The sequence below is a fragment of the Salvelinus fontinalis genome, chromosome 33 (genome assembly GCF_029448725.1).
Source record: "Salvelinus fontinalis isolate EN_2023a chromosome 33, ASM2944872v1, whole genome shotgun sequence".
NCBI lineage: Eukaryota > Metazoa > Chordata > Actinopteri > Salmoniformes > Salmonidae > Salvelinus > Salvelinus fontinalis.
The window spans coordinates 41,265,280-41,292,796 of NC_074697.1; the positions used below are offsets into that span (position 1 = coordinate 41,265,280).

Consider the following 27,517-nt stretch of genomic DNA (forward strand, 5'->3'; position numbering starts at 1 on the left):
CGATCCTCTACCCCTCTGCTGCACGTTTCAGCCAACCAGACTGAATATTGATGATGTAAATCAATTGTTAATCAAATGTTATGCTTCTGTGGCAGTAATGTTGCTATTCAAACTAGGTAGCTAGCTACACACCCACACACACTCAATCGGTGACCACGTCTCAAGCCATGCAGGTTTGGATAATGGGTGTGTAAGGCGGACTTAGTAACAGGTCCAACCGGGCGTGCGCAAGCGCTGTACAGGGCAGACCAACAGGCGCAACCAACGGACGGGGTGGCGAACTTCCCAACGACTTGCGGGCAGTAGGTTCAGAACAACAAACTTTATTTAAAAAATAAATTGCTACCATCCAAAAGGGCACTTGGCGAGTGGGAGGGGCGCAGGTTGATTATATAATCTGTGCCTGCTGCAGCGCCTCAGATGTGGCTGGCAGAGCAGGTTCTTCTGGATTTGGGTTACCTTGTGCTCAGTGTTCACGTAGTCCCATTACCGGTTGTGGGAAGGAAATGGCTAGCTGTACATGCTGACTCAAACCCCTGGCCTGGAGTCCTCTTTCATTGCAGCCTGTTTCTCACACCTGTCTGTCAGGTGGGAACACCTCTCCTGGCTACCAGCACCGCCCTACTAACCTCAACTGACAATGATTTTCCTGATCATATCACTGTTTTCCTTCTAATTCCTGTTCCCTTAAGTGTCTTGTTTTTTTATCCCTTCACTTAGGTCCCTAGGTGCTCAGATCACAACCAAATAGGTGAAGTGGTAGGTAAAAAACACTTTAGCTTGACGGGGAATGCATTAGCCTGTGCTTGGCCTTGTAGCGTTTATGTCCAGGTCTGTTACTAGTGCTGCAGTTAGTGTAGGCTAAATGTTCTGGCTTGTCTCATTTCAGCCCTGCGCTCCTCCAACTAGCTCCAGTGCGGCAGGCCTATAGGAAACAGCTGCTAGCTGGGTTTTAAGGGGTAACTTGGAGTACACAGAGATCCAGTGACTGACTGTAACACTTGACCCTTTTCTGCTAACTCTCATTCAAAGAGGGAGAGAGAGACACAAGCCATTGCGCAATAGGACTCACGTGTTGCTCATATGTTCGGACCCTATTACCAGAGTCAAAACAATGTGATTTAGTAGTGGGTCTCGCCTATTAAAAGCTGTGCAAAACATTCTGTGCCACATAACTAGCACAGATGCTGGTCACACAGATAGTGCTTTTTAATGTGTTGTTTGGCTGGGATGATGACACAGTGGGTGACTTGCTAAACCTCATGACCTGCTGAATGGAATGGAGAAGACCATGTGACGATGCCCTCTAACCGAATACACCCAGGTATGTGTGTTTCTACGTCTCCTTCCCTGTCATGTTATTCTGAGTACACGAGGGGTCAAGTGTTACACACACACACACACACATTGTAAACACGGAGTGTAACCATGTCCCACGCCGTCGCGGCCAGCCTTCTCATCTTTTCTCTGGCCACTTAGGTTTTATGACTTTAGAGAGGAACTTGCATAGTAGCTCCCTGTTTGTGTACCAGCTGCATGTGTTATGTAGTGTCTTGGGTAATGGCAGGCCGTGGGGAGTGGAAACATCAATGGAGTGTTTTGACTAAGTGCCCCACATTTGCATAATACAGCTTACAGACCTAGCCTCTCTGGAACCAAGGAAAGAGAGCATTTGGGAAAGCATTTGAAAGTACATTGGCCTCCACCATTTGAACCTTTCCAATATGAGTGAGACCAAATGAAGCTTTAGCTTAGTTTTAAATGTACTATGGACTGTTTTATTATGTGGACATTTAGCTATGTAAGCCTATACACTGTTTGTTTTGGCTGACGCGGACCAGGAATTAAGGAAGGAAGTAAAGGACAGAGGAAGAGCTGTGTTCTCAGAACTACCACCTTTGTGTACACACATTGCCGCTTTCATTCTTTATCCAAGGCCAGGTCATGTTGAAGTGACATTCCTTGACTGGCTTCTCTTGGTTCGGAGACGAGGGACAAAGGGGAGCAGGAAGAGGAGATGGAGCTGTTGACTCTCTGGGGACTTTTTGTAGAGCAGACCTTAAATACTGTACGGTTGCCTGCCTTGTTTGTACAGTAATAGTACAGCGACTTAGGAACATTTATGGGCACCAACAGACGCACTCAAATAGCTTCCATAGAGTCCGCTTTGCCATTTATCTCTCGGGATACTGTTGTGATTACCTCGACTAGCCTGTACCCCCGCACATTGACTCGGTACCAGTACCCACTGTATATAGCCTCGTTATGTACTTTTCTTGTAACTTTTTGACTGATTTAGATTTTTTATTTCTTGAAATGCGTTGTTTGTTAAGTGCTTGTAAGTAAGCATTTCACGGTAAGGTCTACACCTGTTGTATTCGGCGCATGTGACAAATAAAATTTGATTTGATCAGTGACGAACTTCTGTACTCGCACTTGAGATCTCTGTTCCAATTTTGTAACGTCTCCCATTGAGTGATATATGCAAAAGTCGAAGTTTCACACTTCTCTAAAGTCTGAAATGGGCACAAACTAAGTCGAATTAATAAAAATTTGTATATGCTTGGTAATAACAATCCCTTAACTAGCTAGCCTTTTATATGACATTGGGTGCATCTTAATTGTATTTCCTTGACTCATGTCCTCTTTCCTCCTTGCCGTCCTAGAGGAATCTGACATCCTCAATGCGTTTTGAAAAGGAAGCGAGGAGAGCGGACACGAGGAAACAAGGAAACACAACTGATATTCATCTATTGTAGCCGAGTGGAGCTCAAATGATATCAACCCCAGTGAAATAGAACAAAGCTCAGATGGGTTGTAAACACGGTGTCCTCGTGTAGCCTATTTTACACTGCTTTATAGACCTCTCACTTTCCTATTTTTAAAACTGTATATCGCTTGACAGTCTGCTCCAGATAACAGGCCAACATATGAGTCTGGCCTAAGATGAGCATCGCAAAAGAGTTATTGTATAACAATGGGGCAGTTAACTTACAGGTGTGGTGCCATTTGGTTTGAGTAGGTGTTAGAATAAGTTGATGGGCCTTTTCTACTGACATGCACCCCATGGACAATGTGTCTATCAGGTAGACGCTCTGTGCACTTGTATCCTTACTGACACAGAGCGCCTGGTTTTCCTCTCATGTGGGCCCTTGCGTAACATCACTGTCTCCTGGTCAGTGTGAGAAAGGAGACCAGTCTCTCACTCCATGAATATGATATGGTTCACCTTACATCTGATCGGAATGGAATGGCAAAGGTACAGCTCGTTTTGCAGTTTGTTCTCAAATCCAATTTACTCAGTTATTTAGCAGTGTTGTTTGAGACTGTCAAGTTGCTGTCTGGGTGTACTCAGTAAGGTGAAGCAGTCTCCACGAGCGCAGTCCCAAGGAGTGCGTTGTTGGTAAACACAGCTGTCACAGAACATGTGGTTGCAATAGGTATGTTCAGGTCTGCCAAAATAATGGAACCGCTTGAGTAAATGATGGATACAAAGTATATTGTAAGCAGGTGTATCCCCACAGGTGTGGTTTCTGAGATGAAAACGATGTAAACCATATGCCATGCCCGTCTGTCTCCAGATCTCAAACCAATTGAACACTTATGGGAGATTCTGGAGTGGTGCCTGAGACAGTGTTTTCCACCACTCTCAACAAAACACCAACTTATTGTGTTTCTCAGGGAAGAACGGTGTCTCCATCCCTCCAATAGAGTTCCAGACAGTTGTTGAATCTATGCCAAGGTGCATTGAAGCTGTTCTGGCTCACGGTGGCCCATTGCTCTATTAAGACACTGTTGGTGTTTCCTTTATTTTGGCAGTTACCTGTGTGCTCGTTCTGTACTTTCACTCTTCAGCACCTCACTGTACTTGTCAGTCATAAATATGGCTGTGTCTTACTCTTCCACAACCTTGTCGCTGCAGGTGTGCCCAATGTGTTGTGTCTCCTTGTCGCCCTCCCCCGTCTTTCCATTGGGCCCTTCTAAGCATATGTCAGCAACTCCTCCCTCCCACGAGTTGAGTTTGTAGTGCCTGTGAGTGTCCCGTTTAGAAGTTGAAAGCTTTTACTTTAGGACGGACACGAGTGCTCTTCATTGACAGATATTGATTATAGGTCGTTAAGGATCCTACCGCAAGAATAATTCCGTACGGTGTTACAAAATTTGTGTTGCAATTAAAGAATACTGTACTTCATATCCAGTAAAATGTGTTTAATACTTTTATGATAGGCTACACGTTTTTATTTTACAAACAGGTTACTTTATTTTCTAGCTGCCTATTTTATAATGCCGCTACTGAGAGAGTTCGACATACATGCTGTCAAATATCTATTGGGTTCGTTGGACTAATAAGTGTTGACCATGGTCGGATTGGAGTGAACATTTTCGAGGATATTTGACGCCGCGGGTCTCAACTATCGGTCTACTGTTCGGTGGTCCAGTCATGACGCTCGGTAGTGTGTCCGCCACCGGGAGCTCGGCGGAGGGCTGCTTCTGCTCCTGCTGCGGAGCGAAAATGACGCCCTACTTCTCCGACAACGGAGTTGTGTCTCAGAACCAGATCAACCAACTGTGAGTTGTACATTTTTGCGATGAATAGGTTTGTGATTTTAAAATTACGAAAACATTTCCCCACTATAATAATTTGCCAACAGGAATAATTTCCCCATGTAGTGGACATGCTATATTGAAGTTAATTTACTTTGGCTCAGTTGTCACTCGTCTCAGATGTTACCTTCACAATAATGTTGCATCTTACACATTTCCAATAACGTTGTGACAGTCCATCCTGACTGCATGTATTTCCCGAGAGTGACGTAACAGGATGCAAGTCATATTGACCGGGCTTCCTCTCCTTGTTGAGAAATAATAGCACAGATAGCACAATGGGTTATCCTTGACTGCATGGCGTGATATCTGAATCATCTACCTGGCTGTCTCCAAACTGGTCTGACGAATCCTGTCAGTCAGATATCCATATAAAGCAACCGTGTCTGCTCTATGAACTAAGGCCAGAGAATCAGTCTGCCAGTCTCACTTCACCCCCCCCCCCCCCCCCCCCCCCTTTTTCAGGTGTATGGCTTTCCTCTGTGTCCTCTAAGCCCATAAACTGTCTTCTCCAGGTGTATGGCAGGCCCTTTGATTTTTTTGCGCTGCTTAAATATATATAAATATATTTATAGCTTATCAATTATGTTTTGGCATATGTGTCTTCTGATTGTTGTATTACGTGTCCTAAAAATATTCTATAGCCCATCCATCTATCTGTGTTTTTGAGTTGAAGCTCTTTGTTCTGAAGCTTGCAGCCATTCTAATTAGGCTAATTGGCTGAGGTGTTCATACTTGTGCCTCTGTTTTTATACAGTGTGAGAGCAGTCATCAGATCCCGGTGGCCGGCCAGAGAATGATTTGATAGCTGGCATGTAGTACAGGTGTGAACATAACACAGGAATGATTAGAACTCACCCGTTAAGGGGAGTGCTTTGAATACAGAGAAATGGCCTACCTGATGAAGGGTAGGTAGGATGAAGGGTAGGTAGTGGGTTGTATTTGTATGTTCTATTGTTGCGTAGGAAAGCGCTCAAGTAAAGGAACCTGTATTTCCAGGTGTAAGTCCATCAGATTAATAAAAATTTAGTCATGCTGTTAGTGTTAATATGTTGGAACTAGCCTAGACACCCTTGCTCCAGAGTTTTAGTCTAGGTCTACAGTGTGTTTCAGGGAAGTAGCAGTCCATAATTACAGACTTGATCAGTGTTTTGGATAAACCAATGCGATATGCTTGAATCAAAAAGGACATATCTGTGTTGCAAAATACCGCACCATTAAAGCTGCAATTAACTTCTTTTTTTTAGCACATTCCCTGTGACAATGACTGGCTGTCCAGGCCATGTTGGATGTTACGCAACCCTGATGTTGCTTCCGACTGATTTTTGCATTGATTGACCATTTGCTCTGACGAGTGCTGAATGAAGATATGCAAATGTATTGTCAGCTGTCCATGTACTCACTTTGCACTGGTTTCCATGGCTACATGGGTAGTAGTATTACTTATTTGTTTATGGGGAATATTAGATATCATTGCTGATAGTGCGGGCCTTATCTGTAGCATGGGTGCTTCAGGAGTGGGTGCCTTGTAAACTCAGCAAAAAAAAGAAACTTCCTCTCATTGTCAACTGCGTTTTTATTTTCAGCAAACTTAACATGTGTAAATATTTGTATGAACATAAGATTCAACAACTGAGACATAAACTGAACAAGTTCCACAGACATGTGACTAACAGAAATGGAGTAATATGTCACTGAACAAAGGGGGGTCAAAATCAAAAGTAACAGTCAGTATCTGGTGTGGCCACCAGCTGCATTAAATACTGTAGTGCATCTCCTCCTCATGGACTGCACCAGATTTGCCAGTTCTTGCTGTGAGATGTTACCCCACTCTTCCACCAAGGCACCTGCAAGTTCCCAAACATTTCTTGGGGGAATGGCCCTAGCCCTCACCCTCCGATCCAACAGGTCCCAGACGTGCTCAATGGGATTGAGATCCGGGCTCTTCGCTGGCTCTGGTAGAACACTGACATTCCTGTCTTGCAGGAAATCCCGCACAGAATGAGCAGTATAGCTGGTGGCATTGTCATGCTGGAGAGTTATGTCAGGATGAGCCTGCAGGAAGGGTACCACATGAGGGAGGAGAATGTCTTCCCTGTAACGCACAGCGATGAGATTGCCTGCAATGACCTCCAGCTCAGTCCGATGATGCTGTGACACACTGCCCCAGACCGTGACGGTAACTCCAAATCGATCCCGCTCCAGAGTACAGGCCTCGGTGTAACGCTCATTCCTTCGACGATAAACGCAAATCCGACCATCACCCCTGGTGAGACAAAACCGCGACTCGTCAGTCAAGAGCACTTTTTGCACGTCCTGTCTGGTCCAGCGACGGTGGGTTTGTGCCCATAGGCGATGGTGTTGTCTGGTGAGGACCTGCCTTACACCAGGCCTACAAGCCCTCAATCCAGCCTCACTCAGCGTATTGCGGGCAGTCTGAGCACTGATGGAGGGATTGTGCGTTCCTGGTGTAACTCGGGCAGTTGTTGCCATCCTGTACCTGTCCCGCAGGTGTGATGTACCGATCCTGTGCAGGTGTTACATGTGGCCTGCCACTGCGAGGATGATCAGCTGTCCGTCCTGTCTCCCTGTAGCTCTGTCTTAGGCATCTCACAGTCTGGACTTTGTAATTTATTGCCCTGGCCACATCTGCAGTCCTCGTACCTTCTTGCAGCATGCCTAAGGCACGTTCACGCAGATGAGCAGGGACCCTGGGAATCTTTCTTTTAATATTTTTCAGAGTCAGTAGAAAGGCCTCTAGTGTCCTAAGTTTTCATAACTGTGACCTAAATTGCCTACCGTCTGTAAGCTGTTAGTGTCTTAATGACTGTTCCACAGGTGCATGTTCATTAAACAAGCATGGGAAACATTGTTTAAACCCTTTACAATGAAGATCTGTGAAGTTATTTGGATTTTTGCAAATGTATCTTTGAAAGATAGGGTCCTGAAAAAGGGTTTTCTTTTTTTGCAGAGTTTATTTCCTCACTCACTAGTTCACTGTGTGTATGACAAGGGCTGTCATTGTTATTATATGGTCATTTGAATAGCCTAGACTTTGTCTTCATTTGAAACACAAGTACTGTACACGCACACTCTCGCTGGCCCGCACAGGCACTTGTACGCCATAAATGGCACCAGATGTAAGAAAGCCAACTTCCTTGTTTTGGTTGAACACTTTGGCCAGGTTTTAGTACGTTTTCTCTTAGCCTTTTCAGAGTAGGTAAACCACCACCTACAGGCTATATGATGGCGTCATGGTTTCCTTTTCTCGATATCGCTGTCAAACCAACCAATCCAGAAAATCAATGGGTTTTGACAGTTTTGATTTACAAACGGATTTTGTTATTAGTGTGTAACCATTCTAAAAATAGCCAGAGTAATGCCTGCGTGTCAGCAAGACTTTAATGTTTAACCATGGGCTGGGCTAATTGTAGGTTTACAGTGTTTAGATACCTGCTGGAAACCTGAAATCTGAATGATTTTAAGGGTGTGTGTAAAGATTGGCAGCCATACAGGGAAGTCAGATTTAAGGGTGTGTGTAAAGATTGGCAGCCATACGGGGAAGCCAGATTTAAGATGTGATTGTGTGTCATTAGTAGTGGTCCATAATATAGGAACAACACTAAACAGAACAGGAGCCATTGACGTTAATGAGATGTTAAAGGTCTGGTTCAGAAGTAGTCTAGTGAGACATTACCATGACGATGCTACTAGTAGCGCAATATGTAGGGAATGGGTATGTGACAAATGTAGAAATGTTTTGAACGTTTAAACTGCAATTTTCTATCATTTTAAACCATAAGGGGAAAAAATCATAAATGACGTGAATTCACAATTCAGATATGATCCTGCGTGTGACCACTAGAGGACAGTGCAGTTCAATCTACCACGATCCTGGCTACTTACCAGATGGTGTGCACCTTACTGCTGGTAGTTTATGCCGTGTTAGGTTCTCTGCTGTATCCCTCTCTATTTTCTCAGTTGTCAGCACATGGGACTCCATGTCCCACTTCTCATCAATGTGATGGCTCGTTGCAGTGATGTATGCTTGCGCTTTATACTTGCATAACAAGCATTGTACAATTTCTCCATCCAGGCAGTCAGGGTTTTTCGACATGGCTTCTTGTAGTCTTTGTTCTAGATATGCTGTCAGGGCAGTGAAATGGACATCCTCTACGATTGACCATGGCTGCGTATCATCAACTGAAATCATTTCTGTAATCAGCGCTGTGATTTTTCTCACTGCCGCCAGAAACGGGTCTCACGGTGCCTCCCTTTCAGATGGTGAAGCATTGCACCTGTACTGCCACCATAGCGCAATTCCGCCTTGCAAGTTTGTCTATTTATTTAACCGCCTTTTTCATTTAACATTATCAAAGTATAGCCAAACAGAACTTCGCTGCTGTTACTTCCCTATCTCACACTCTGCCGCGCTTCCAACTGTTAACGACGATGACGCGCAGAGCGCTTTGTAACCATGGGAAATCATTTGAAAGATGCTTTTCTCCTCCTAGTAACATTACATCATTGTTGCATGAGGTATTTGTAAAACAAAAAATCCCTTTATGATAATGAATGAGATCTGTTAGTGATAAATGCATAGTTTTTTTGGTTTGGGTTTCTTTGTAAATGGTAATGATCCCAATGTTTTTAACTGTTCACACCCCTAGTAGGGAATAGGGTGCCATTTGGGACGCACCCTTAGTTTTGAATTGAACACAGGCTGCTTTCTAACGTCTCAGCGCTGATGGGACCCCACTTTCATTCCAGTGGATTGGAGTTTGGTGTAGGTGTGGTGGTAGATGTGGGATTTCCTTTTCTCAGAATAGTCCTGAGGCCTTTCACTTGAATGCCTCTGTCCCTGCGATGCAGCCCTATGAGGAAGCTAGGTCTGTTTACCGGAATTAGTCCCAGGCCTGACTGCACTTACTAGGAAACTGGGACTCGAGACTCCAATCCAGCCCTAGAAACGCACTCACAGGTTGAGTCAGTTTCTTTAGTCTTGCCCTTTTTGTCTCTTTCCCTGTCTGTCTGCTTCTCGCTCTCAGAGAGCACATAATTATCCCCCCTCGTCCGTTAGGCTACTCTTGCTCTGTATTTAAACATAGCTCACTAATTCACATCTCTGTGCGAGTGAGTGCGTGCACCTGTCTCTCATTGCCTAATCTGTACCTTAGGAAGTGCTAGAATGCAGACCCTCTATCCATCTCGCTCTCACACTCGCACCCTCACTCGCACCCTCACTCGCACGCACGCACGCACGCACGCTCGCACGCACGCTCGCACACTCACTCACTCACTCACTCACTACAGCCCCTATCTTTCTGGCCTGAACGCATAGAGCCTTAAGTAGAGCCGGCCATGGCAGCCAGGCCTCTGCAGCCTGGGCCTATATTTATCTCTCCTAGTTAGACTAATATGGGAGGGGAGGGGGGATGTCAGTCCCACACACACACACACGTCTTTCTGGGTGTAGGAGGAGACTGTGGCGCTAGGCTATCAGAGAAGGGCCTCTCACATAGTGATGATTGTGTCTGTGCCCTAACAAGTACTGCCCTGTGCTGCATGCCGAAAGATGAGTGTCAGTGTCGCATCTGCCTCAGTGCCCGCTCCTGCTGCCCGTAGACATGAATCGGCCAAAGTGGCTCTAGTCTAGAGTGGCTCTCTTTCTACCATCATACAGCCACACTCATTATTTCCACTGTTAGGGGCTGCACCCATAGGGCTCTGGTCAAAAGTAGTGCACTATTTCAGGATTGGGGTGCCGTTTGGGACACGCCCACATAGTGGTGATTCAGAACACTCTAGCATAGTCCGACTAGTTCTGAAATATTTACGACGGACCGTGTATGAGTTTCAAACTATATTGTGGAAATGATCAGCCGTAGCCTTATCAGTTGAGGTGTGTATAATATTTCACATTGGAACCAGTTACATTGAGGGTTCTAGCTAGTTAGTGGACAACAATAACCCCTTTGTCTACTGATCTGACTGTTGGGTTTATCTTACACAGTAAAGATACACCCGAAGGAGAGCCATTTCATGTGCTTCATTTGAATGTGAATTACAGTGGCTGAACAAGGCAGTCTAGTTATTTCATAGTCATTTATTTAATTGGAGTTAATTTATTTGTAGTAATTTATAAAATAAATATATATTTTGTAGCGACAGTAAAGATCCACTCGACAGTGATGTGTGTCTGGCTACCTCGTTTTGGATTCCTACGCCGGCGGGAGGTGCAAAGCTCTTCGCTAAGGGGTCAGTGTTGTATTACACTTGACATTGTGCCGCTTCCTGCTGGAGCTCTGTCCTGTCTGCTGCTGCTGCCTGTGGTGCTGTCTGTCTGATTCTGATAGCTACTCATCGTTTTCAAGTGTCCCGTAGTGGAAAACACAAGGTGAATGCTTAACTCTCTCTCTTTTCTCACTCTCTCTCGCGTGCACACACACACGCACGTACTGTACACACCATGTGAGCTACTGCTCTGCTCCTCCTTCCTGCCATGGGCTTGCATGTGCTCCACCCCGTGGTTCAGACATAATTAGATACAGCTGTACAGGAGGGGAGAAAAGTTACGTGTGAAACACAGCGACATAGCGGTGTGAAGAAAGTGCGAGAGATGAAGTAGAAGGAAACAGCTGGGTCAGGATGGGAAATGAGCTCAACCCGGGCCGAGTTTTTTCTCTCGGGTTTGTTTTCTTTTTATTTGTGGTCAAGGCGTGTCCCCCTCACTCCTCAGATTGTACAGCCTCTCTCTGCCACGCCACCCCCATGCTTCTGCTATTCGGCTCATCGTTGCTCATTTCCCCCATCCTGTGTGAGGGAGGACAAAGACAGACGGACAGTACTGACTCTATGCCTCCCAATCATCCACGCTAGATGTGATTGTGTGGTGGAAATGATGCTGGCTGTATGGATCAGTACGTAGGGCTTAGCATAGTAGCAGCTCATCAAGACACACTTCACATGGGGGTCAATAAGGCACAATGGTAGCCTAGGCCTGTATTGGGTCAATGGTAGCCTAGGCCTGTATTGGGTCAATGGTAGCCTAGGCCTGTATTGGGTCAATGGTAGCCTAGGCCTGTATTGGGTCAATGGTAGCCTAGGCCTGTATTGGGTCAATGGTAGCCTAGGCCTGTATTGGGTCAATGGTAGCCTAGGCCTGTATCAGTCACCTGACAGTCTTTAGTAGGTCTCCTCGCCCTCTGATATGAGTTAAGGTCAGTGTGCCACCATGTGACAATATGTTTGTGCTGTCTAGATAGTGGAGTACACACACACACACACACACACCATCTCCATCAGCTAGTAATCCCTGTAGATCGCATGACCTCGCGTCTTGTTCTAGTGTGATGATGGTGTGCTGTGTACTATAGTTAACGTGATTATGCGGTACCACAGAGGGGAGTGATCCCGTACATGAACTCCCACAGCGGGAGCTCTGCTCCATCTGAGCCAGTTGTGCAGGGGGGGCTCTAACTGACCCTCAGCTCTACCCCCCCCACCCCCCCTGGCCTCCAGCCCCCAGCTGTTAAGGGGATGCGGCCTGGCCAGAGGGGAACATTGTGTTCTGTGTTGGAGTGCACGTGGCTCTGTCTGTTTATTACATGTGGTTACACTGGGTAGTAGCTAGCGCCTGGACAACGTTGTTGTTGCTCTGCAGACTGACTTATGAAGAATGTGTGTGTGGACCTCTAGCCCGGAACATTCTGTTAGCCTCTGTCTCTGGCCCCTCTGTGACCCTGTGTTTTCTCTCTCCAATCAGCATCAGCGACAGCTTCCTGACTGTGAAGGGCGCCGCCGTCTTCCTGCCTCGGGGAAATGGCTCCTCCCCTTCCTCAGCGCCCGGCATCAGCCAGCGGCAGAACAAACACACAGGTATACCCTCCCACTGACGGACTGACTGACAATAATCTGACCAACAAACACAACCATAGGACAGGGGTGAGTTCATTAGGCCAACGTTGTGGAACGTTCATGATAGAAATGCCACAAATATGGCCAACACGATTCCTTACATTACATGTCAGTGATGCCTGTCTGTTCAGCTCTTTATAACAACGAAATAGCCTATCTGAATGTTCCACAACGTTGTGTCCTGCTGAACGCGCCCCAAAACTCAACACAGACTCATGGGAAACTGACACAGCCCCAACATGAGGCCAAACCATAGCGCTGCTTATCGTTGGAATGCAGCAGGCATTCTGCAGTGTTGAGGGAACCAACCCGTGAGCTGTAAGTCACCAGAGCAGAGCTGTCCAGTTCAATTGACCCTATAGCTGTTACAATATGACACAGGTGGTCCACTGACTGCATGTTGCCTTGCCATAGAGTTGCTATTTAGGTGTGTGTTTTTTCCATACCAGTGTCCTCGTGCTCAAGGGCAGAGATAATTGTTGTAACGCTCTGCTCCGCTGGGTTTGCTAGGAGGTTTTTCCCAACTCTGTTAGTTGGATGTACCAGCCCGAGATGTTTTTTCTCTTATTTTCAATGACAAATGTCCTTTTGGTCCTTGTAATTGTGAAGGACACTTCCTGTTTGTTCGGCTGCTTTCGAATGTAAATGTTTCTCCGAGCTGTGTTTTGGAGTTTCTTGCGTCGTTTTAATCAGACACTGTGTTCTGTATGCCTGCATAATGTGTACTTCACCCAGAGGAGTAACGAGTAGGCGCAGATGGCGTGCAGTGGGTACGACGCTGCTAGTGGACTGATTATCTCTTTCGCTCTCTCCTTCCTCAGGTGACCTCCAGCAGCACCTGCAGACCATGTTCACTGTGCTGCGGCCAGAAGACAACATCCGCCTGGTACGTCATCTCTCATGCTCCGCGTCACACTCGCATACATCAAGCTCAAATGTCACATTCATGACGTTTCCAATCACATGGCAGACAAATGAGTCTAGAACGATTCTGACGAATACTTCCAAATGCAGAGAGTTTGACCTCATCCTTTTCTCTCCCTCTCTCTCCCGTCTTCCCTAAGGCCGTGCGCTTGGAGAGCGCGTACGCTCAGCCTCAGTGCACGCGTTACATGGTGGTGGTGTCCACCAATGGGAGACAGGACACGGAGGAGAGCGTGGTGCTGGGCATGGACTTTGGCTCCTCAGACAGGTTCGTAGTTAGTACCACTGCATGCAGTGTGTGTGTGTTAGAGACCCATATCTTTGGAGGTGTGTGTGTACTGTCTTTAACAGCTGTCTATTATCCTGCAGCTCATGCACAATGGGGCTGGTTCTACCCCTGTGGAGCGACACACTGATCCACTTGGACGGAGATGGGTAAGAAGAGCGATACGACACCCGTTTCCTCCTTCCTGCGTTTACTGTAGTTCTTCTGCCCAGTGGGACTGTCACATAACCTGTCTGTTTGTCTCTGTAGGGGCTTCAGTGTGTCCACGGTCAACAGGGTCCATGTCTTCAAACCGGTCTCTGTCCAGGCCATGTGGTGAGCGCTCCTCCTGTCATCTCCGTCTCTTCTCCTCAGACTTTGACCCCCCCCCCGCTGTCTTCCTCTGACTTGTCCCCTGTTTTATCTGTTGTTTATCCTGTTATCACGCTCTTTCCCCTTATCTCTCCACCTCCCCCTGTTCCCCCCCCAGGTCCGCCCTGCAGTCTCTTCACAAGGCGTGCGAGGTGGCCCGCTGTCACAACTACTACCCCGGCAGCCTGTTCCTGACCTGGGTCAGCTACTACCAGAGCCAGGTCTCCTCTGACCAGGTCTGCATCAACGAGTGGAACGCCATGCAGGACGTCCAGTCGCACCGCGCCGACTCGCCCGTCCTCTTCACTGACGTGTGAGTGTACCACTGTCAGTCTCAAACACACACACACACACTTCCATATTAAGCAACTGTGGTGAGGTGTTGTCGGGGGTAGGTCAGCTGGACTCACACCAACTTATCTCCCAAAGAAAACAACATTGCCCAATTACGAGTGCAGTGCCATCTCCTTCCCTTGTTGCCACGACACCCAGCCTCGTTATGACCGAGGTATCAACAATCTGCTGTAGCAGGACGATGCAGCTCTGGGATTTAGGTTTGTATTAACCGGGGAAATTCCCCACCCAGTCGTCACGTGTGCCTGCTCGTTTAGGGGGGCCTTTCTGTAACGCCGGAACTCGGCTTGCGTGCCAGCAGCGTCTAAAATAGCCCCCTCTCCGTGACCGCTTTATTTATGCATGGAAAAAGTAGCTAGACAGAGGTAGACGAGCGGACGGATGGACGGAAGCAGGTGGGCAGTAGAAACGAAGGAGAGAATGGAAGGGTGACGGATGAGTAATTGAGTAGGAATAATACCACTTGACACGCTGGGAGACGTTTTAAGGAGAGGAATGGACTGAGTGACACCGAGGCAGGGGGAAAGAGGTCAAACCCAAAGCGGTTTAAAGGTATTTTCCTGGAGAGATGAGGAGAGTAAGCCTCTCCCTAAGCCTCCGCAGTGACATTAAACGTCCCAGCTAGCGTTAAGGCGCGCCATGCAGGCACAGTGGAAAGACGTGCGCGCACACACCCTGGTTAGGCTTGAGTACTGCGCACACACCCTGGTTAGGCTTGAGTACTGTGCACACACCCTGGTTAGGCTTGAGTACTGTGCACACACCCTGGTTAGGCTTGAGTACTGTGCACACACCCTGGTTAGGCTTGAGTACTGTGCACACACCCTGGTTAGGCTTGAGTACTGTGCACACACCCTGGTTAGGCTTGAGTACTGTGCACACACCCTGGTTAGGCTTGAGTACTGTGCACACACCCTGGTTAGGCTTGAGTACTGCGCACACACCCTGGTTAGGCTTGAGTACTGTGCACACACCCTGGTTAGGCTTGAGTACTGTGCACACACCCTGGTTAGGCTTGAGTACTGTGCACACACCCTGGTTAGGCTTGAGTACTGCGCACACACCCTGGTTAGGCTTGAGTACTGTGCACACACCCTGGTTAGGCTTGAGTACTGTGCACACACCCTGGTTAGGCTTGAGTACTGCGCACACACCCTGGTTAGGCTTGAGTACTGCGCACACACCCTGGTTAGGCTTGAGTACTGTGCACACACCCTGGTTAGGCTTGAGTACTGCGCACACACCCTGGTTAGGCTTGAGTACTGTGCACACACCCTGGTTAGGCTTGAGTACTGTGCACACACCCTGGTTAGGCTTGAGTACTGTGCACACACCCTGGTTAGGCTTGAGTACTGTGCACACACCCTGGTTAGGCTTGAGTACTGCGCACACACCCTGGTTAGGCTTGAGTACTGCGCACACACCCTGGTTAGGCTTGAGTACTGCGCACACACCCTGGTTAGGCTTGAGTACTGTGCACACACCCTGGTTAGGCTTGAGTACTGCGCACACACCCTGGTTAGGCTTGAGTACTGTGCACACACCCTGGTTAGGCTTGAGTACTGTGCACACACCCTGGTTAGGCTTGAGTACTGCGCACACACCCTGGTTAGGCTTGAGTACTGCGCACACACCCTGGTTAGGCTTGAGTACTGTGCACACACCCTGGTTAGGCTTGAGTACTGCGCACACACCCTGGTTAGGCTTGAGTACTGCGCACACACCCTGGTTAGGCTTGAGTACTGTGCACACACCCTGGTTAGGCTTGAGTACTGCGCACACACCCTGGTTAGGCTTGAGTACTGCGCACACACCCTGGTTAGGCTTGAGTACTGTGCACACACCCTGGTTAGGCTTGAGTACTGCGCACACACCCTGGTTAGGCTTGAGTACTGTGCACACACCCTGGTTAGGCTTGAGTACTGTGCACACACCCTGGTTAGGCTTGAGTACTGTGCACACACCCTGGTTAGGCTTGAGTACTGCGCACACACCCTGGTTAGGCTTGAGTACTGTGCACACACCCTGGTTAGGCTTGAGTACTGTGCACACACCCTGGTTAGGCTTGAGTACTGCGCACACACCCTGGTTAGGCTTGAGTACTGCGCACACACCCTGGTTAGGCTTGAGTACTGCGCACACACCCTGGTTAGGCTTGAGTACTGCGCACACACCCTGGTTAGGCTTGAGTACTGCGCACACACCCTGGTTAGGCTTGAGTACTGCGCACACACCCTGGTTAGGCTTGAGTACTGCGCACACACCCTGGTTAGGCTTGAGTACTGCGCACACACCCTGGTTAGGCTTGAGTACTGCGCACACACCCTGGTTAGGCTTGAGTACTGTGCACACACCCTGGTTAGGCTTGAGTACTGCGCACACACCCTGGTTAGGCTTGAGTACTGCGCACACACCCTGGTTAGGCTTGAGTACTGTGCACACACCCTGGTTAGGCTTGAGTACTGCGCACACACCCTGGTTAGGCTTGAGTACTGTGCACACACCCTGGTTAGGCTTGAGTACTGTGCACACACCCTGGTTAGGCTTGAGTACTGTGCACACACCCTGGTTAGGCTTGAGTACTGTGCACACACCCTGGTTAGGCTTGAGTACTGTGCACACACCCTGGTTAGGCTTGAGTACTGTGCACACACCCTGGTTAGGCTTGAGTACTGTGCACACACCCTGGTTAGGCTTGAGTACTGCGCACACACCCTGGTTAGGCTTGAGTACTGCGCACACACCCTGGTTAGGCTTGAGTACTGCGCACACACCCTGGTTAGGCTTGAGTACTGCGCACACACCCTGGTTAGGCTTGAGTACTGCGCACACACCCTGGTTAGGCTTGAGTACTGCGCACACACCCTGGTTAGGCTTGAGTACTGCGCACACACCCTGGTTAGGCTTGAGTACTGCGCACACACCCTGGTTAGGCTTGAGTACTGCGCACACACCCTGGTTAGGCTTGAGTACTGCGCACACACCCTGGTTAGGCTTGAGTACTGTGCACACACCCTGGTTAGGCTTGAGTACTGTGCACACACCCTGGTTAGGCTTGAGTACTGTGCACACACCCTGGTTAGGCTTGAGTACTGTGCACACACCCTGGTTAGGCTTGAGTACTGTGCACACACCCTGGTTAGGCTTGAGTACTGCGCACACACCCTGGTTAGGCTTGAGTACTGTGCACACACCCTGGTTAGGCTTGAGTACTGTGCACACACCCTGGTTAGGCTTGAGTACTGTGCACACACCCTGGTTAGGCTTGAGTACTGTGCACACACCCTGGTTAGGCTTGAGTACTGCGCACACACCCTGGTTAGGCTTGAGTACTGCGCACACACCCTGGTTAGGCTTGAGTACTGCGCACACACCCTGGTTAGGCTTGAGTACTGTGCACACACCCTGGTTAGGCTTGAGTACTGCGCACACACCCTGGTTAGGCTTGAGTACTGTGCACACACCCTGGTTAGGCTTGAGTACTGCGCACACACCCTGGTTAGGCTTGAGTACTGCGCACACACCCTGGTTAGGCTTGAGTACTGTGCACACACCCTGGTTAGGCTTGAGTACTGCGCACACACCCTGGTTAGGCTTGAGTACTGTGCACACACCCTGGTTAGGCTTGAGTACTGTGCACACACCCTGGTTAGGCTTGAGTACTGTGCACACACCCTGGTTAGGCTTGAGTACTGTGCACACACCCTGGTTAGGCTTGAGTACTGTGCACACACCCTGGTTAGGCTTGAGTACTGTGCACACACCCTGGTTAGGCTTGAGTACTGTGCACACACCCTGGTTAGGCTTGAGTACTGCGCACACACCCTGGTTAGGCTTGAGTACTGCGCACACACCCTGGTTAGGCTTGAGTACTGCGCACACACCCTGGTTAGGCTTGAGTACTGCGCACACACCCTGGTTAGGCTTGAGTACTGCGCACACACCCTGGTTAGGCTTGAGTACTGCGCACACACCCTGGTTAGGCTTGAGTACTGCGCACACACCCTGGTTAGGCTTGAGTACTGCGCACACACCCTGGTTAGGCTTGAGTACTGCGCACACACCCTGGTTAGGCTTGAGTACTGCGCACACACCCTGGTTAGGCTTGAGTACTGCGCACACACCCTGGTTAGGCTTGAGTACTGCGCACACACCCTGGTTAGGCTTGAGTACTGCGCACACACCCTGGTTAGGCTTGAGTACTGTGCACACACCCTGGTTAGGCTTGAGTACTGTGCACACACCCTGGTTAGGCTTGAGTACTGTGCACACACCCTGGTTAGGCTTGAGTACTGTGCACACACCCTGGTTAGGCTTGAGTACTGTGCACACACCCTGGTTAGGCTTGAGTACTGCGCACACACCCTGGTTAGGCTTGAGTACTGTGCACACACCCTGGTTAGGCTTGAGTACTGTGCACACACCCTGGTTAGGCTTGAGTACTGTGCACACACCCTGGTTAGGCTTGAGTACTGTGCACACACCCTGGTTAGGCTTGAGTACTGCGCACACACCCTGGTTAGGCTTGAGTACTGCGCACACACCCTGGTTAGGCTTGAGTACTGCGCACACACCCTGGTTAGGCTTGAGTACTGTGCACACACCCTGGTTAGGCTTGAGTACTGTGCACACACCCTGGTTAGGCTTGAGTACTGTGCACACACCCTGGTTAGGCTTGAGTACTGTGCACACACCCTGGTTAGGCTTGAGTACTGTGCACACACCCTGGTTAGGCTTGAGTACTGCGCACACACCCTGGTTAGGCTTGAGTACTGCGCACACACCCTGGTTAGGCTTGAGTACTGCGCACACACCCTGGTTAGGCTTGAGTACTGCGCACACACCCTGGTTAGGCTTGAGTACTGCGCACACACCCTGGTTAGGCTTGAGTACTGCGCACACACCCTGGTTAGGCTTGAGTACTGTGCACACACACTTAAAGGCAGACTATGCTAGTGTGTTATTAAGTCCTGTTGGGGTCAAAGCTAAGATACCTGTCGATGACATACGTCATATTTGCCTTCGCTCTTTGCGCATTCCTTCTATTCAGTATTGAGGCCATACCCAGATTTGTCCCTGCAGATATGTGCATGTATAGCTTGAATGTGTGCAATTGCATACAGTGTACCGCTTAGGACTGTAGTGTGTTGGGATCAATTTCAACTGAAATTCCAATTCTGAGTTTACTTCCTGAATTGACTGAGTTAAAATGAAATTGACCCCTACCCTTGAGTTCATTGGCACGTGTGTGTGTGTGTGTTATTCAAAGAAGTCAGGCTCTCTTGGCATAGCCAGTAACCCAACCCCGGCAGTAGCTCTGTCTCATCTTGAAATGTGCAACACGTTTCAAGTGTCCCAAGTCCCCAAACCCTTTCCTCAAGAGGTCAATCAAGTCTTTGTTTCTATAAACAAGCTACCCCTGGCTCTTTCCGATGTTCCAATAAGGACGTGTCATAATAATAAGCGTGACGGGTCATCAGACTGGGACAACAACACAAAAGCCCAACACACACCTGTTGCTCCTGCTGCACAATGTTGACTGTTGTGGGAGCATAGCCACTGTGATGAGAGGTGATTTGGTAGGAGAGGGAGCGAGAGATAGCGAGGGGGAACAGACAAGGATAGAGGGAGGGGAGTGAGTGAATGGATAGAGCGAGTGATGGGGGGGACTGAGAGAGGGAGGGCGGAGACCAGAAGCGGGGTCTCATGGGACCTAATCAGGGCATGTTTCCCTTAGTGCTGTGCAAGTGGCTAAATGTGTCCTCAAATGCAGTTAGAGAGGGGAGGGCAGGGACTCATTATAACAAGAACAAATCTGGACTGAGCTGTGTTTTTGTATGATGTGGAGAACCTGGGGCACTAAGTGGCTTTAGTGAGTTCCTCTAAGTCATATTTAGTGTGGTGTGGTCAAGCTGTTCTGGGTGAGAGTTAAATTGAGACCCCGTAACCCTGAGAGGTGTGTGTGTGTGTACTGAGGGTGTGTTTTGTGTGTCCACAGGCCCACAGAGAGGGAACGCACAGAGAGGTTGATCAAGACTCGCCTCCGAGAGATCATGATGCAGAAAGACCTGGAGAATGTCACCTCCAAAGAGGTGGGTTGAAGATGTTGACGCACACACTACTGGTTCTGGTTCTAACAGGTCATATACGGGTTCTAATGGGTTCTCTACTGGTTCCTCCTCAGATTCGCACAGAGCTGGAGATGCAGATGGCGTGTAACCTTCGGGAGTTCAAGGAGTTTATTGACAACGAGATGATCGTCATCCTGGGTCAGATGGACAGCCCCACAGAGATCTTTGACCATGTTTACCTGGTAAGAACACGGTCAGGGACTGCGTGGCACCCTATTGCCTATATAGTGCACTCCTTTTAGGTAGTCTTCCTCTTGTCCCTTTTTCTGACGGACTGTCTGCTGATATCTGTATGATTATCTGTCGAGTTTGGACTTAATTCTGTTTTTGTATCCAGGGCTCTGAGTGGAACGCTTCTAACTTGGAGGAGCTGCAGACCAGCGGGTAAGAGACCATTCTGAGTTGTCTATCATCATGTCAAAGATTGTTGTTTACTGTGACAGTTGCAGCACAGTTTCAATACTGAGTAGAAGTTCCAACGAGTAACGTTCTCCGTTTCACTCCTTCAGTGTGAGGTACATCCTCAACGTGACGCGGGAGATCGACAACTTCTTCCCAGGCATGTTTGAGTACCACAACATCCGCGTGTACGACGAGGAGGCCACCAACCTGCTGGAGTACTGGAACGACACCTACAAGTTCATCACCAAGGCCAAGTAGGAACTCTGATATGATGCACTCTATTAGGTGTTCTTGAGTGTCTAGAAAGCCATCTGTCAAAGAAAATGTAGTATTATTAATTCGGTTTTCAGAGGATTCGCTTTAATTTTGAGAACATTTTTAGTAAAATTTCATTTTTTGCATATTTGGTTTTAGCATTGTTATTTTTAGCAATGTGAATGGTCTATATCAGGGGTATTCAACTATAACCCTACGAAGTCTGGAGACAGCTGGTTTTCTGTTCTACCTGAGAATTAATTGCACCCACCTGGTGTCCCAGTTCTAAATCAGTCCCTGATTAGAGGGGAACAATGAAAACAAGCAGTGGAACTGGCTTCTAAGGTCCAGAGTTGAGGTTGAAGGCTCTATAACACAGGTGTCAAACTCATTCCACGGGGGGCCGAGTGTCTGCGGGTTTTCGCTCCTCCCTTGTACTTGATTGATGAATTAACATCACTAATTAGTTAGGAACTCCCCACACCTGGTTGTCTAGGGCTTTATTGAAAGGAAAAACCAAAAACCTGCAGACACTAGGCCCTCCGTGGAATGAGTTTGACACCCCTGCTCTATAACATAACCATGAGCCACTATATCAAGATACAATACTGTACAGTGCATTCAGAAAGTATTCAGACCCCTTTCCTTTTTCCACGTTTTGTTACATTAGACTTATTCTAAAATTGATTAAATATAAAAATCCTCATCAATCTACACACACTACCCCATAATGACAAAGCGAAAACACAAAAAACTTGAAAATCCTTATTTATATAAAGTATTCAGACCCTTAACTATGAGACTCGAAATTGAGCGCAGGTGCATCCTGTTTCCATTGATCATCATTGAGATGTTTCTACAACTTGATTGGAGTCCACCTGTGGTAAATTCAATTGATTGGACATGATTTGGAAAGGCACACACCTGTCTATATAAGGTCCCACGATTGACAGTGCATGTCTGAGCAAAAACCAAGCCATGAGGTTGAAGGAATTGTCCCTAGAGCTCCGAGAGAGGATTGGGAGACTAGTCAGGATCGAGGGAAAGATGAAAGGAGCAAACCTGCTTAGGACCTGAGACTGGGGCGAAGGTTCACCTTCCAACAGGACAACGACCCTAAGCACACAGCCAAGACAACGCAGGAGTGGCTTCGGGACAAGTCCTTGAGTGGTCCAGCCAGAGTCCAGACTTGAACTCGATCGAACATCTCTGGAGAGACCTGAAAATAGCTGTGCAGCAACACTCCCCATCCAACCTGACAGAGCTTGAGAGGATCTGCAGAGAAGAATGGGAGAAACTCCCCAAATACAGGTGTGCCAAGCTAGCAGCATCATACCCAAGAAGACTCAAGGCTGTAATTGCTGCCAAAGGTGCTTCAACAAAGCACTGAGTAAAGGGCCTGAATACTTAAGTAAATGTCATATTTCATATAAGAGATTTCTTTTTTTAAATTTATTTATTTTTACACCTGTTTTTTTATTTTTTATTATGGGGTATTGTGTGTAGATTGATGAGGAGAAAAAATAACAATTTAACCCATTTTAGAATAAGCCTGTAAAATAACTAAAATGTGTGGAAGGGGTCTGAATACTTACTGAATGCACTGTATGTCATCAGCTTGTCCTCTTCACTCCCTCTCCTCTAACCCGTGCCTTGTGTTCCCCTATTAGGAAAGCAGGGGCTAAGTGCCTGGTCCACTGTAAGATGGGTGTGAGTCGCTCGGCCTCCACGGTGATCGCTTACGCCATGAAGGAGTACGGCTGGGACCTGGAGAGGGCCTTCGACTACGTCAAGGAGCGCCGCGGCGTCACCAAGCCCAACCCCTCCTTCATGAAGCAGCTGGAGGAGTACCAGGGTATCCTGCTGGCCAGGTAGGCAGGCACACACACACACAGCTCTCACATCTTGGGCCACATAGACACCTGGCTCTGCAGGGACTCTTTTTCAGTGTAAATGATGGAATGAAGAAAATTGACAGTTTGTTCTTTTCCTCCTCCTTTCTCTGCAGTAAGCAGAGGCACAACAAGTTGTGGCGCTCCCACTCGGACAGCGACCTCTCAGAGCGCCACGAGTCTCTGCTGTGTAAGACGCGCCCTCACAGCCACACCTTGGGCCGCTCAGACCCACACAACAACAATGGCCCCACCCCCTCCCTGCAACGCTTCCTGCTCCAGGCGCTTGGCGCCGCCAGTGACCCCGACAACAAGGCCGAGGGTTCCCACATCTCAGACACACAGTCGGAGCCCGTCCGACTCACTCGCTCACACTCCCACTCCCCTGGCCCGTCAGCGTCCAACGGTCTGTGTGACTCCCGGGAGAACCTGTCTTCTCGAGGGCGAGGACCCCGCCAGGACCCCTTCCTCCCGCCTCTGCCTACTCCGCGGGCGGCCACGGTGGTGCCCGAGGAGAGAATGGACAACTCTGCTCCGGCGGTGGTGGCCGTGACGGTGCCAAACACCGCCGTCCCCCATCCTCCCCCCTCACTGCATATCCTTCCTCCTTCTCCCTTCCCCCAGCCACTGGCCAAATCCCTCCATCTAGGTTTGAGCACACATCTGTCCAGTCCTGTGCCTAAACAGAAAGCCCAGAGTGTAGCGCTGACCCTGGATCTGCGTGACCTCAGCAGCTCAGAGGTCGTATCTCAGGCCACCCTGGAGTCCAGCGACGACTCAGACACCCTGGGACGCTCCCTGTCAGACCCGCTGAGCGAGAGGGGGGAAAGTGTCATTATGGCGTCCCCAGGGATCCCCATGGCCGTGAGCCCTCTCACCGCAACAACGCCTCTGTCTTTAGGACCCTACGCCAATGATGACAACAACAACCCCAGCGGCGGTGACAAAGACACTTTCCTCGCTAACCCCGTTGACACCACATGCGTTACCGCATCCTCCAACCTCAGCACAGACAGCATCGACTTCTTCAGCGCCCGGGAGAAATTCCTGGGCCTGTCCCAAGACGGAAGGACTCGGATTCTTTCCGAGCAGATGGCTCAGCGGACGCCTCAGCCGCGGTGCCACAGCCAGGAGCTGCAGCCGCTGTCCCCCGAGAACCCTGCTGGAGCACTGCCAGTCACTGAGGAAGAGGAAAAGGTGAGGCGGTCATTTTTTTTTTTTTACATTGAAATTACTTCAAATGATGAACGCCGGCCTCCTTTCTATGTCCTTCAGAGCTCCACAGCCCTGCTGAGAGTTACTGAGTGATTAACAAGATTACAGTATTCAATGGAGACAGTCAATGGATTTGATCATAATCCATTCGATTGGATAGGGAGGGAGCAACACAAGGATGTCTTTGGGGGTGGTTTGTACAATACTGCCACCTATTGGAAGTACCTTTACATTATGATCAGTTTCCCTTGCTAATACATTGCTAATGTGTATCAAGCATCTCAGACTAGGAGGGCTGGCTGATTTGGGATCAGTTCTGCCTTTTTAGATCACAACGAATAAGATTATCTTGTCAGGAGGAGCTGATCATAGATCAGCAGTCTGAGGCGCCTGAAACAGTACATACAGCCCCAGACCTTTTTAGACAGCTGTTGTCTACATACTTTGTTAGGGCGGTGTCCTTTTCTTTCTGTAAAATGTATTTTGGAAGCTTTTAGTGACGCTCCAGCATTAATACAAAGGTCACTGTGCTTAGGTATCATTTAAAGCAGACATTCAAACCATTCTCTCTGTTCCGTCTCTATCTCAGAGTTCCCCCCATACGGAGGACGGTAGCGACCGATCCAGTCACGCCAAAGCCTCGCCGCCTCTCCATCACGATAACGGCGTGTCAGTCCGCCATATCGTCACAGAGATAGAGTCCATATCCCACCCCCCGGCAGCGACGCCCCTCTCCTCCGCTCAGCCGGCTCCCCGCAGCCCCCAGCAGCTGTGCCCAGACGACGAGGAGACCCCACTGACCTCGCCCTCCTCCTACCCACAATCCCCCTCCACGCCTCCCTCGGATTGGCCGGCCGGCTCGGTGCGCAGGGCCACCAAACAGCTGGAGCAGAGGCTGAGGCAGGAGCTGGACTTACCTCTCAGCAACACGTCTACCCAACGCTCCCCTCTCCACTCCCCCAGTGCAGAGTTTCACCCCACACGATCTCCTCTCCAAACGACAAGCACGGACTGCCCACCTCTCCTCGCTCCTACCACAGACTGCCTCCCTGCTCCTGAACAAGGAAGAATACTGAACGAGGCTTTCAGTTTGTCTGCAGAGCCTAAAGGAGACACAAAGTTAACCAGAGTGACAGAGGGAGGGTTTGTCGTCTCAGACATGGACGTTGCCCCAGAGCCTTCCTTCTCTCACTACCCAGACGCCCGCCACACCCCTGAGCCCATCCCAATCATCGTGTGCTCGTCTCTGGAGCCATCTAGGGCCCAGCCCCGGGCCTCCCCTGCACTGCTGTGGCTGGAGGGGGTGACGGCCCTGGACTCAGACACGGATCGCCCCTCTCCTCCCCTGCCACACCACGGAAGGCTGGCCCTGGCACGCAGCAGTGAGGAGCTGGAGAAGATCCAGGAGACCCTGAGGGAGCTGCAGGCCTTCCTGTACGAGGCGGGGGGGCTGGGACTGGGGGCTGGAGAGAGACCTGGTCAGGGGCAGCATCAGCTCCAGGGCCTGCATCACAGGGAGACGCCTGTGTGGCATAGGGCCATGGAGATCGAGGTGCGGATCCGCCAGGCGGGCCTCACGCCCCCCTCCTTGATGAAGCGCTCAGCCTCACTGGCCAAGCTGGACTGCCTGGAGCTGTCAGCCAACGACCTGAGTGACTGGGACCTACGGCCCACCACTGCCAGCCCTCACGGACCCCCATTGATGCCCACCCCCCGCTCTCACCATCACCCCAGCTTAGAAGATGTCTCCAAGAAGCAGCGGGTGTTGTCCCAGAGCCCCCCCACCACCCCCAGGGCCCCCCTAATGGGGGTGTACCCACTGGACCCAGACAGGACTGATAGGGGCTCCCAAATTGCAGGGAGTGATCCCCCATCTCCCTCACCTCCATCGCTTGTTATGCAAGGGGAGGAGGAGCTAGAGACAGACCTCTCCCCCCAGCTCACCCGCACCCAGTCCCCGAAGAGTGGGAAGAGTCACCTGCTGCGGCGGGTCCGCAAGGCTACCGACAAGAAACGGACTGCCACTGTGCTCTACAATACCATGTAACCTCACTACACTCTGCCCTAGGCCGAGGGTGTCTATGAGTGTGTGTGTGTGTGTGTGTGTGTGTGTGTGTGGGGTGGCCTAGGCCCTACATGTGCACTATGGTCCAGACTGTTCCCCTTGGGCCCTTGTCTGTCGTATGTGTGCACTGACTAGCTGTGTTGCACCCTATGTAATCTGTTAGTGTGGACTTGTGGTCCGTGTATGTTCAGGTGAATGCTGAGTCTGTGGAGGTTTGTGTGTCTGTGGGTCCCCCCCCTTATGGTTTCTAAAACAGCTGTAATTTCTACAACTAAAACTAGGGGGCTGTTTCTCAAAAAACATGCACTTTACTCTTGTTTTAATCTTTTTTTAAAGTTGTTTTTACCTGGGGAATATTTTTGCACTGATTCTATGGTAGCCTGTCTGTATCTGTTGTATGTGAAGAGAAGTGTAAGTCACATCCTTTATTCTTATTTTAAACAAGACAACGTTGTTTTTTTTTATCCTGTTCGTAGCTGTTACCTATTAAAAAATATATATACATACATGACTCCTGTGATTCATGATTGAAATTCAGAGGAGTTTTATTTTTTAAATAGATCACCTGTGGTGCGCTGTGTTCAGTTGTAAACATTGTGGAGCATTGCTGATAGAAATGTCCTGAACAGAGACGACATGGTCGCTTATTCTACATGTCAGAGAGGTATGTTTGTTCTACGTAACATATTTCTATGTGCACATTGCTCAACGTTGTGCCCTGCTGAACTCAGCCCAGGTTTCAACGGCTCTGCCTTATATTGAGGATCTGTCTTGACGTCCCCCATGTGGACAGGACAGGAAGTGTTAAGTTGGGGAGGAGACGCTGGCTCCACATCTATTCGTCTTTCGGTTATTTCTCGCATCCTTTCGGCTTCCTGTGATTTCTCGCATCCTATCTTCTCACTTTCCTCTCAAACGTATTGAAGAAGGTCCAAGGTCCCACTCTTAACTCCCCCCCCCCCCAATGTGTTCTGAGGAGTTCAGGAAATAGCAATTGAAAAAGCACCACTAACTAAAAAATATCCAGCCTCTACATGTAAGTAATGTTTCTCTAAGGTAGTGAAGTTTGCACTGCAGAATATTTAACACTGACAATTTTACTTTCCTGGTTCATCGGTTT

The 27,517-nt window shown here is 49.1% G+C and overlaps 1 protein-coding gene across 2 annotated transcripts in view; it reads left to right on the forward strand.

Annotated features, from left to right (window-relative positions):
• The window catches only part of LOC129832305 (protein phosphatase Slingshot homolog 2-like), a 43,401-nt gene extending 16,500 nt beyond the window's left edge, over positions 1–26,901 (forward strand). The window contains exons 1-14 of one of the 2 annotated variants that reach the window (XM_055896270.1): positions 3,315–4,569; positions 12,371–12,483; positions 13,344–13,408; positions 13,587–13,714; positions 13,816–13,881; positions 13,982–14,047; positions 14,202–14,396; positions 20,436–20,529; positions 20,622–20,750; positions 20,906–20,952; positions 21,078–21,224; positions 22,896–23,096; positions 23,234–24,314; positions 24,922–26,901. In XM_055896270.1, coding sequence (XP_055752245.1) covers positions 4,442–4,569; positions 12,371–12,483; positions 13,344–13,408; positions 13,587–13,714; positions 13,816–13,881; positions 13,982–14,047; positions 14,202–14,396; positions 20,436–20,529; positions 20,622–20,750; positions 20,906–20,952; positions 21,078–21,224; positions 22,896–23,096; positions 23,234–24,314; positions 24,922–26,379 — 3,918 coding nt within the window. In that variant the 5' untranslated portion in view covers positions 3,315–4,441 and the 3' untranslated portion in view covers positions 26,380–26,901. Of the gene's footprint in view, positions 1–3,314; positions 4,570–12,370; positions 12,484–13,343; positions 13,409–13,586; positions 13,715–13,815; positions 13,882–13,981; positions 14,048–14,201; positions 14,397–20,435; positions 20,530–20,621; positions 20,751–20,905; positions 20,953–21,077; positions 21,225–22,895; positions 23,097–23,233; positions 24,315–24,921 lie in introns of those variants that run through there. The other variant, XM_055896271.1, reaches the window with a different exon arrangement.
• The last annotated feature ends 616 nt before the right edge of the window (positions 26,902–27,517 follow it).